The sequence below is a fragment of the Mastacembelus armatus genome, chromosome 5, assembly GCF_900324485.2.
Source record: "Mastacembelus armatus chromosome 5, fMasArm1.2, whole genome shotgun sequence".
Lineage (NCBI taxonomy): Eukaryota > Metazoa > Chordata > Actinopteri > Synbranchiformes > Mastacembelidae > Mastacembelus > Mastacembelus armatus.
Genome location: NC_046637.1, coordinates 23,637,510 through 23,648,895, shown reverse-complemented (window position 1 = coordinate 23,648,895; position 11,386 = coordinate 23,637,510). Strand labels below are relative to the sequence as shown.

The 11,386-nt window shown below is 41.8% G+C and overlaps 1 protein-coding gene and 1 long non-coding RNA gene across 6 annotated transcripts; one reads left to right on the top strand and one right to left on the bottom strand.

Annotated features, from left to right (window-relative positions):
- Positions 1–133: 133 nt before the first annotated feature.
- LOC113130888 (uncharacterized) lies at positions 134–7,656 on the bottom strand. Of its 5 annotated transcripts, none has more exons than XR_003295742.2 (5): positions 6,987–7,656; positions 6,060–6,188; positions 3,332–3,451; positions 2,652–2,831; positions 134–1,707 (listed from the first exon to the last, which is right to left on the bottom strand). It is a non-coding gene; the product is annotated as an uncharacterized LOC113130888 (long non-coding RNA). The 5 variants fall into 5 exon arrangements; XR_003295741.2 differs by having other exon boundaries at positions 3,332–3,448; XR_004463087.1 differs by having other exon boundaries at positions 2,652–3,451.
- Positions 1,393–5,201, top strand: LOC113130886 (protein unc-119 homolog B-like). The gene is made up of 5 exons (XM_026307856.2): positions 1,393–1,647; positions 2,445–2,558; positions 2,688–2,787; positions 2,976–3,148; positions 3,403–5,201. The coding sequence occupies exons 1-5, from the start codon at positions 1,416–1,418 to the stop codon at positions 3,513–3,515; spliced, it is 732 nt and encodes a 243-aa protein (XP_026163641.1). The 5' UTR covers positions 1,393–1,415; the 3' UTR covers positions 3,516–5,201.
- Positions 7,657–11,386: the final 3,730 nt, after the last annotated feature.

Below are 11,386 nucleotides of genomic sequence, written 5' to 3'. Positions count from 1 at the left end.
ATGTGGGAAAACAATATCCACAATAGGACCCAGCAGGAACAAGGGCCCTAATCAGCTTAGTCAAAGAGCTGAAATCTGTAAATGTGTACACATTCAAAACATAAAAAAATGACAAAGCAGAGTCTGTTGTGAATATGTTTAACTTTGTTTTGGCAGATGAAACATCTTTTAATATCAGAAAAGAAAATGTGTTGATAAAAAATAAAACTAGTTAGTTACAAATAAGTTAGCTTACTTGTGGTATATTTGCACATTTCTCAGTGTAAGTATTATAAAATGCGCTTTGAATGGTTTGCATGCTAATACTCGAACTACTACAACCTACTTCTCACATTGTTAACACTTAGTGTAGCTGAATCGTAAACAGACATGAAGATGATCAATGCTGGGCCTGGTTCATGAAAATTATTCCCAAGCACAAAAAACATCCATAAAGTTTCCATATATCCTGGCGAAGAAAATATAAAACACAAACTCGTGAATTGGCTGAGGGTGACTCACCAGGCTTTAATCAGTGTTGCAATAGGTTATTTTCTTTTGAAAGTTCGTACCGGAAGTATTCTGCAAACTCTTGTTAGCTTTGACGTTTTTGAATGGGGTGGATAAACAGGTTCTAACAACGAAACGCCACTTTTGAAAGAGCAAAAATGATCTGGATCCATGCAGCGCTCACAGCTTTTTGCAGTGTTGAAGCCACAGCAGGAAGTGCATTTCAGCCCCAAAGCAGTAAACCCTCATTTGCATGACACCTGAGCCTTTACAGCGTTGATTTGCGTTGCCTGCTCGTAAGAGATGTTCTTTGACACACTCCCACAATATAGGAGAATGAGATTGTGCATTAATAAAGCACAGAAATAGGCCTGTCAAAATCAACTACACCTTCTGGCTCATTATTAGTGCTGGGGAGTAACTGAGTGTATATACTTATGTAGCCTCAGTTGTGCTTTACTTATAGTGTGTCTGTTTTGTTCCTTTGTACATTAACTTTATAATCTTTCATTTATCTGACAGCTAGTTTAGCTTCTAAGCAGACTTTGTAGACTTACAAAGACGTAGAGTCTAAACAGGGGCCCTTAACATGTTTCAGATGTCTATGAGTTGGCCAAAGTTAATTCAGAGACACATGACGTGTGTTATTAAGCTGTTAGAGCACATCAGGGTTTCCAGTGCGGAGTAAATGGGCTGTGTCCATCGCCCCCTGGTGGTCGTTTCCATGAACTTCACGCCCCCCTCCGGCTCACCGGACTGGTCGTCATGGCAACTGTGCAGCATGTGCTTACAAAAACAAGCGCTTGACCGTCACCGACACTTGTCTCGACATTTCGACATCTGCGACGCCATCTTCTCCTTCTGGAGGGGGGAGAGGCTGAGAAAACACTCCTTCAACCAGAGACAGGAGCCGAGGAGAGTCCAGGATGAGCGGAGCCAAAGCCCGCAGCGACGCGCCTGTTGCTGAAAATGTCTCCGGCGGCGGGCACGGCACTGCGGCTCCTCCGCGGAACCGCAAGCCTGGCGGAGGGGTTCTGAAGAGGCTGAAGTCCCGGAGGAGCCAGGTGGACAGCAGGCCCGTCACGGAGGAAGACCTGCGGGCACAGAGTGGACCCATCACGCCGGAGGATGTGCTAGGACTGCGGGTGGCTACGCGAGGTTTGAGTCTCTGTGCTGTCTGTTAACGTGGACCCACTGATGCTTAATGTGCTGGATTACCTATGAGAACATAATGCTGTTTACAAACACATCAAATCTGCACATAAATATACAGCAAACCGTACGTGACTACGAGTAATATAGTTTAGATTTGTTATGTGAGAAAATGTGTATCTGACATCACAAACAAATGGTGTGAAGCGGCTCAGTGGAGATTTAATGAGAGGAGACATCTGTGATGCTAAATGTTACCTGCTGTCACTTTAACTTAAGATCATATAATGACGTCAGGACTGTCAGGTAGCTTTCTGACAGCCAAGACTGATCTTCTACATGGTCATTATAACAAAACAATAATAATAATGGAAGCTCAGTGTTGCAGCTTATATTTACAGCTGCTGAGTCAACATAAAATGTGGACGGAAATTAAAGGAAAACTAATCTCAGTGTTCAATTTCCGTCCTATGAGAGAGGGGCAGTCTTTATGAGTTTAAATGATAGACATAATGTCTTTTATTTATCCACATGTTTTGCTGTATAAGTCTGTAATGACACAGGAGCTCTGCACTCTGCATCATTAAAGCTTTGTCTTAAGGTTTGGGGGCGTGTGCTCGGTGTATGCATGTATGTCTGCAAAGTTGCGTGTCTTTATAAGCAAAACTTTGTCATCTACGTGTTAACAAAGGCAAACTGATTTGCATGTTACCTTTGCAGATGTCAAAATGCTTTGTTTGTTATGCTTTAGCACTGTGATTCCATTGTTTATATCTCCTGATGTCTGTCTGTAATTATTGCAGGATACCTCTGTAAACCTGAGGACAATATATATAACATCGACTTTGTACGCTTTAAGATCAGAGACCTGGAAACTGGCACTGTCCTGTTTGAGATTGCTAAACCACCACATGCAGGTACTGTATGAACTCCTGCTGAGTTCATTTGAAAAAGCAGGTTATCAGGCTCAGAAAATGTCATTGCTTGTTATTCTGATTAAGAATACTCACCTGTGTGCATCATGCAAAATTACTTGTGGCTGTCAGAGGATGACGAGGAGAACAGAGAGGCAGACGCCAGCGCAGGTCGATTTGTACGCTACCAGTTTACACCAGCCTTCCTGCGACTGAGGACTGTGGGAGCCACGTGAGTGACTCATACACCACTAACACACACCTTGGAAAAACACCCTGACAATACACAAACAATAAAAACAATTACAGCATTGTCTCTCACCTACACAAACTGACAGACCTCTACCTGTAGTAACATTGTAATTACACAAGAACAGACCTGCTGTTGTAACATCTCTCTTTTTCCCTGTTATTCAATAGGGTGGAATTCACCATTGGAAACCGACCCCTAAACAACTTCCGTATGATTGAGAGGCATTACTTCCGTGATCACCTGCTGAAGAGCTTTGACTTTGACTTTGGCTTCTGTATCCCAAACAGCCGTAACACCTGTGAGCACATTTACGAGTTCCCTCAGCTATCTGAGAGCCTGGGTAAGTCCTGCTTTCAAAACCCATAGCTATATAGCATGGGTTATAGCTGTTTTAAAAATGATATAATATTATTTCAAAATATACTGTTTGTTAGATGATCCAGTGTTCCCTGTAAGAAATTGCTACCTTATGTTGAATATCTAGGCCAGGGGTCTCCAACCCTGGTCCTCAAGTGCTACTAACCTTCCTTTTTCAGGTCTCTGCTGGCAGAGATTCCTGGGATCACTGACATGGATGCGTTCTGTATTTTGCAGTCCATCAGATGGTGGAGTGTCCTTACGAGACCCGATCAGACAGCTTCTACTTTGTCGAGAACAGACTGGTCATGCACAACAAGGCAGACTATGCCTATAATGGAGGACAGTGATGCTAGCATGCAAACACACACACACACACACACACACACACACACACACACACACACACACACACATGTGCATGCACACACAAGTACTCACATTTATAGATATACACAGAGTGCAAATTATACAGTGACAACTGGGAGGTGGGGTCAGCTATAGGGGGTCACCTGGACTGTACAAAGCAGACAGATGCTTGAGTAAACTGTGATTCTAATCAACTTTTATTATCACAGTTCACAAGTTTACATCACATACACAGCATCCAGGGGTCACTCCTGCCTTCTTCTTGCTCATGTTGAATCTAAGCCTACAGTGAGACATTAAGCATGATCTCTTAAGGCACTAACTCTCAAAGTGGTATAGCAACTGGACTACCCACATTTCCACAAAGGATCAGGTAGCAAATCAAGCATGTTGACATGAATGGAATGAAGACATTTATAAATTAGGCACAGTAGCAGATAGCTAATAGCTAGCTAGATGGAGCGCTACCTATTACACACTCTGGTGGCTTTCAACACATGTCGCAGTGTTTTGATGGCTCATGTTATAGATTAGAAAGGATATGGTCCACTTACGGGTGTCTGATTTCGTGTTAGACGTTTCTTTGGGAAAATAAAGTTTAGCATTTATGACTGAAGTTATGATGAATGTGTAAATGTTTCAACTGCCCTCATACTATTATTTTAATGTCTTTGGGAGGGTCAGAGCCTTAACATGGGGAGTCAAACGCTCCCTCAAATCCCCCGATAATTCGCACCCCGGATAGACATATACACATATGCATGTGCATGGCTGAATACACATGCATAAGCGGCTAAAGACATGGTTGAGTGTGAGCTGAATAGCTTGCTCTGGCATATAAACACAAAGCCACTGTTAGAAAGAGGTTCAAAATGTGTCAATGTATTTATTTTATTTAGTTTTTTACTATGGGCAGATGTCTCCTAAAGCAAAAGAGGTCTCATCTCTCTAACGACCATGTGAAAAGACCAAATGATTATTAGGTAGATGGGTAGATTCCTCTCCAAATTTTTAAAGTGTCCTACTACCCATCCAACACATTTACACACACACACACACACACACACACACACACACACACACACACAATCCCCAAGTGACACACACAGTGTTTACAAAGTGTTTGTCAGAAGCAGCTGTTCTCAGAGCTACCGCCTCCACTATCCACTCCAGACAATATCAGGGGAGAAAGAGAGAAACCATCCACAAAAACACTCCTGTCAAACACACATGTTCACTCCTGTGGCTCCCCTCCCCATCGCCCTCTCCGCTATTGCTTTCCTACTCATACATAAGCACGTCAAAAATAGTACTGTATAAAAGTTTGATCAAAGGTCTATGAGATATTTATTTTTTGTTTTAGCGTCATGGAAACAGATCAGGTAACGGTTAACTACAGCTTAACTGGTCACTGCAACCAAATAAATATATATATATATATAATTAAAAAAAAGGAAATGCATGTGATTGTACGTACAAAAAGGGAAAGTTTTTACAAATAATGTGAAATTTGTGGATAAAATCAAAAGTATATTTGGTCCAAGGAAAAGGTTGGACTTCTTTATTTTAAATTCATATCAGATGTTTCCATCCCCATGTTTAACATCAGTTATTTTAGCTGTATTTTTAAATCTTTCCATTATTACACACATCTTAAAGTATAAGACTCAAATCTTAAAGTATAAGACTCAAATTGGAACATGTCTGGAAATTGAGTGGTCTTTTTTTCAGCTATAGTGTAGCTCCACTTTGTAATTTGCAAACTTTGGTGTTCAGGCTTAAAGTTGATGTTTGCAAATATATATGTATATGTATAGTTTATAATAAATGTACATTTTTAAATACAAGATGTGTGATGCTTGTTTGTTTCCTTTCTGAGGATGAGAAGAGTTGGAGGAAATTAAGTTGGTACCATGCAAAAAGTCTCATAAGTGGCCACTAGGAGGAGTTATCTTATAACTAAGTTATAAAAGGGTACCACTGATTTCGGTTTAGTTTCATGTTTGATTGTGGAAAAGCTGTCACAACTGTGGTGTTACTGTGTGACATGTTCACTTTCATTTCTTGTATTTGCTTAAAACTCGTTGAATGACTCGCTGAGGTCATGATCTGATTTTTTTATAGTCATCTATGGCTGTGGTCTCACTGCACAGAGGACACTGATAATACCATTTGAACTCCCATTATTTCTTTATTTACAGGCCACATGTAATGAGTTAGAGCACGCAATGCATTTTAAATTTGCTCAGGACTATTACACTTTGATCATCCACTTTTGGAGCCTTGTGGGATTTAAACCAAAATCTGAGCCTCTCTTTGTTTGTTCTTTCTCAGTCTCTGTTTTGTCCTATCTCTGTGCTCATCTCTTGATCTCTCAGTGTCCAGCTCTCTTTCCAGCTCTCATGCTCAAAATCTTACGGTCTTTTCTCTTTTGCCTCTCTTTTTCTGTTTCTCTCTCCACACCTATGCAGCTCTCCCTCCCTCACTCTCTGTCTGTTTTTCCCTTTTCTTTCCTTCTCTCTCACCTGGTAACCAGACCTCTGGAGAGGAGTGTTGAGTTTCCACTTTCCCAGAGAAGAGGACAATCTGAGCCACACAAAGACCCACAATGGACCCCCTCTGCTCTCTCCTCCCTTCACTCTGTCGCCGCACAGCTGCACACACATACACAGACACATAAAGTAAACTGAAATACATGAGAATACATATACCCTTTGCTTGTTGCTCGACCTGCCCTGTTTAACTCCTGATGCAGTTTTAGTTCAGTTTGACACGTCATCTTTTTTTCTTTCTTTTTTATTCATGCATCAGTTCTGTCTCCCTCGTGTTCTCACTATTACATTTATCTGTATGATGTAACTGTCAGATAGTATCAATTTTCACATCCCCTTCCTTCACACTCTAATAAAGCTGACCTTTGATTTGTTGATTCAAGTACTTTACATGGTTACATCAGCTTATTAGAAGACTGCTGATCGCCTCCAGAAATCTTAAAATATTACTGGGGATCTTTTGCAGCTGTGACAGTGAGGCCATGCAAACAGGAAGTGGTCAGAAGATTTAAATATCTTTTTTTGCAGGGGCAAGTTTGGCTTAGTTTAGCATTAAAGCTAAGCTAACCTGAAAACTTCAAACCGATGATAGACACTTAAAAAGGCATCCATGAATTTACTTAAGCCATACTTTTACACAAAGAGTAAAGTATCCCTTCAAATGCATAAAAATAATGGTGTGAAGAACTAATATGTCAGTTGCTAATTAGACCGCAGAGCACAATTTAACTGTGAGCTCATAAATCAATGATCACAGCCTGGGCCTGCACACTGCAGCATGCAAGTAAAACAGTACTGTACTGAACCATGTGCTAGTACAATAGGAATCTCACTATATCCACTTTTAGTGTGTACAATTAACATGCACATGCACAGACACATCCAGAGCAATAGACATACTTTCCAGCTTTCCAGGGATGATTTGTGTGTTCCCAGGGCTTCGTGGAATACATTTCAGCAGTCATTTGTGGATAGACACACACACACACACCGGAAACAACTAGACAGGTGAGATAAATCAGCCTCATTCATCTCTCCCTCTACACACACACGCACGCACGCACACACCTACACATACACACATCTTTGTAAGTGGCTTTCCCATGTATCCTGTTCAGTCAATCACACCACATTCAGATTAGGAGTAAGAACTGGTTTCTTGAGGTTCCTCCTGAAACACACACACACTCACACAGATCTACACTCTGGCAGGAGGACGGGGGGCACAGTGGTCTTCTATAAATAGCAGCTAGGAATGGCGTTGATAGGTCCTGTGAAAAGAAATGGAGGGGGGAGTGGAAAAAAGATTAAAAGAGATACAGAGACGCACCGCAACTCTACTTGTTCGAGTCTTAGTGTCTGTAATGTAGTGTGGAGAGAGGTGGGATAGATTTCTTACCATCAACAAAATTCTCTCTTGGACCTTCCCCCCTGAAAAGACCTCCATCCAACCATCTCTCTCTGCCTCTCTGTCCTTTAGATATACACACTTCTGCCTCACACACCCTTTATTTCTTTTGTTCTCCTTCACCAAGGCCCTGGTGTGAAATCCATCATGTGTTAACACTACATTACCCGCAGCATGTCTTCCGACAAAGAGATGATGAGTCACACAGTCCACTCTTCTAGGATGGCACGATGGTCTTAAAGATGGTCGTGACTTAATCCGTATAGTTATTATGTCATTTCCAGCAAGTGCTTGTGACATCAGCTCACTGTGAAATAGGTCAGGGCAGATGTGAAGTTGCAAACACAGAGGATGGTATACATAAATATAATTAAACAGTGCATTCATCATCAATATTGCCTTTTAACCAAGGAAGTACACTTTACAAAAGTGTGAATAAAAGCTCTTTAGAGGTATTAAGTATGTAGCACTTTTGAATAAACATCTCATTAGGAATTGAATAGATGCTGTAATTTAATGTCATGCCAAGCAAAGCATTGTAGATGTGACAAGAGATAACAGATAATTAGTTATCCCAGAGTTAATAATGCACTCAGCGCTACAGTGATGGATAGACAGTCCTTAACAAACTGTGACTCTCATACCAGTTTCTGTGGTGGTAAGTGCAGTATTGACAATCTGTCTTTAAGTGTTAGGTCTCCACTGATTTGTAACCAAAGGCCTTTGTGGTTCCTTGTCTTTGTCCGCCTGTGTGGTATTACAGTGTAAATCTCTGCTGCTGCTTACACTCATATAACCGACAGGCAGAAATAGACCTGTGTCATGAAGGTAAATAAGTTGTGGTCTCTTTGTGCTTGCAAGAAGCCCACAGTCGCCTTTTGGAAGCCTCTCAGAGCCTTCCAGCAACATCAGTCCACTTTGTTTGTGTACACACGATTAATAAAAGGTTAACTCAACCCCCAGTCAACTGTTGAAGAGGCCTGCAAATCTCCCATACAATCTCTTCCTTCCTCTCCCTTTCTCTCTTCCCTTTGTCTCTATCCTTTTTGCCACACCTTCCCCTGGGGGGATGGAGTGACTGTGATCGGAGAATGGAGGTGGGGCTCCTGGCGCAACCACAGGTGTGCTTGTTTCCTCCCTTCTCCTCTCTCATGTAATGATTTCTTTGGCTCACCACCTGCCAGGTGGAAAAAACACCCACAGCAAATGGAGCACTTTAAAATGGCCTCCTGGCTTCCGCTTTAAAAGACCTTTTTTTTTTGCTTGTTCTGTTTGTCTTTTAGCCATCAACAAACATTCCATTTATATTCTTTTTCATTATCCATTAACTGCATTTGATTCAATGAGGTCTTCCTGGAACTACAGCCTGTTTACATTTTGCATCAAATGCAAATGATGGCTTTTGGCTCAAAATGCTGCTGCTGCTACTGAAGCATATGGCTGACAGACCTACAAGTTTTCAAGATGATCAGAAGTTAATTTCATAACTTTTTTTTGTGAAGTCACTTCAGAGCTTATCTTTCAAACTGCCTCTGGTATTGGAGAACAGGTCCCAGGCCCTGGCAGGTCAAAGGTCACACACACGCACACAATAGGTTCCCACACTGGGTCAGCTGTGGTCAAGGAAACAAAAGTGGTGAAGATCTGGATTGGACCAACTATCGCAGTGTGTCATGGTGGTGGAGTGACAACAAGACAGAGGGAGAGAGAGCAGGCAATGTGAACATATCGATATCCTCTCTCACATACTGATCCACCCACCAGCACAATTGTGTGGATTTTGCCTTCACATGTACTTTACCAGACTAAACAATCTGACAAAATAGTTGTTTAAAATAGTCGGTCCCCCCCTCACCAGAAAAAAGTTTGTCAAAGTTACTCAAACAGGAAAAATCCCTGCCTCTTTATTGACCTCTTCATTCTTTTGTGTTTGTCAGGTTGAATTTAATAAATACTCACAAAAACATACTTTAATATCACAATCTGAAATAAAGCCAAGAGTTTTTTCTTTATTCTACCCGTATCTTTTCACACTGCTCTAACTTGTTCATTCCCCTCCCCCATGCCGCTGTCTTTCTCCGCTCTTTTTTATTCAGTGCCATTGATCATGCATGCAGAAATTCAGCACGCCCAACCATGGCTGCAGCCAGGATAGGTTAGCTAGTGCAAGGCCCTGTCCTACATACTGTTCTTTTGCTATGGTCCACCAGGCCACAGTCACACCCTCCCCCTGATCGGTCTCCCCTCACTGACTTCCCCCACTGCCACACACACAAACACACAACCACCCTGCAGTCCATCTCCTAGCACATGCATAGCTCATCATGTGGTGCTGGGAAGGTTAACTCATCTTTATGGAAAACATTCAGTCAGGTGCACAACAACCTTTTAGGCTAATTTCACTGAGATTTATTTTCTAACTTGATTCAGTGCTACTCTGATGGGGCTACAGTATCTGAGTCTACAGAAAATGGCATGTGTCTGTTGCTTTGACTGCCTTTTGAATGTTATGTCAACTTTGGGTTCCAGTGCAGCAAGGTCACAATCTGATGACTTAGTGGATTTTACATAACTTTGTGAGCACTGGACTTTTTTTTACTACTAGGAGTTGAGCTATGCGATGAAACCACTCAGCTGACCAGGCTTGCCCTGGCCAAAACACTGGCTGCCTTAGAGGTAATCCTGCTAATCTACCACTTAGCTGGTTGGGACAGCTTGTCACATGGGTGAAGAGAGAGGGGAAGAGGAGAGGGTAAGATCAGGTTTAGATGAGGGTTAAACTGTGATTGGGTAAGAACTCGAAAAAGGTGGAGAGTGGAGATCACAGCTCCTTTAGATGTGATCGATTAAGATGAGAAGTGAGCAGCAGGCACAGGTGGGCTGAGGGTTGGCCCGGGCAAGAATGATCGATGGATGGAAAGGAACTCAAATAGGGCAGTTACATGAGGTTTTGAAAAGCATGATGGATATGGAGGGAATAATAGTGATGACAGACATGGGTCCAACGGGTGACTAAAAAAAGACATTTAGGTCAAAAATGAATTCATACATTACAGTCAGACGTGGCTAAAGGTGTAGTGAAGATTGGATTGAGCAAAGGTAATGAATAAATATACTATCACATATTATGACATCATCAAATCACATCACATTGCTTCACATTGCATCATGTAAGAAGTATATCCAATGAGTCTACATAATATACAATCAAATCAAATACAATTACATTTATTAAAATCACACCTAGATACACATCATAACACACATAATTATACAAGGTCACATAATATGTAATAACGACCCATACTACACACATACAAGATCACATCACATTACATAATATGAAACATAAGACAAGAGAACAAAACATAAGCTTCAAAAGCCCCTTTCAGAACAACAGCCCACTGACCTCTATGTAATCTTAACAGTCATCCTTGCTGTTTTATGTAATCGAGTGTGTCTCTAAGTGGAATTGGGAACGAGCACCCTGGATACAGATGCCTCACCTCACCTGAGGCCTGGCTGTACAGGAAGACATCATTTCCTATGAAAATGAGCTTGTACATAGAGTTGACGCGGAGCTGCCACTAATGAGCGAGTGACAAGTTAAGTCGGTAATTCAAATCCTGACGCGCACAGTGAATGTTGGTCCTCTATGGTTCAGCTTTTATTAGTTTTATATTTTCTCATTATTATGATGCGGGGTTTTAGAAAGAAAAGCCGCTGTAGATCTGGTGCCATTCAAAGCGCTTTAATGGGCCATGCTGTTGTGATCAACCAATGACATGAACGGCGGGGAAACACCACAGAGAGAGCGCCAGTGGCAGCATGAATAAAGGCAGGCAGCGTGCAGGAGGGGGGAGCTCCGCGGCTCGGGTAGGCTACGGGAAAA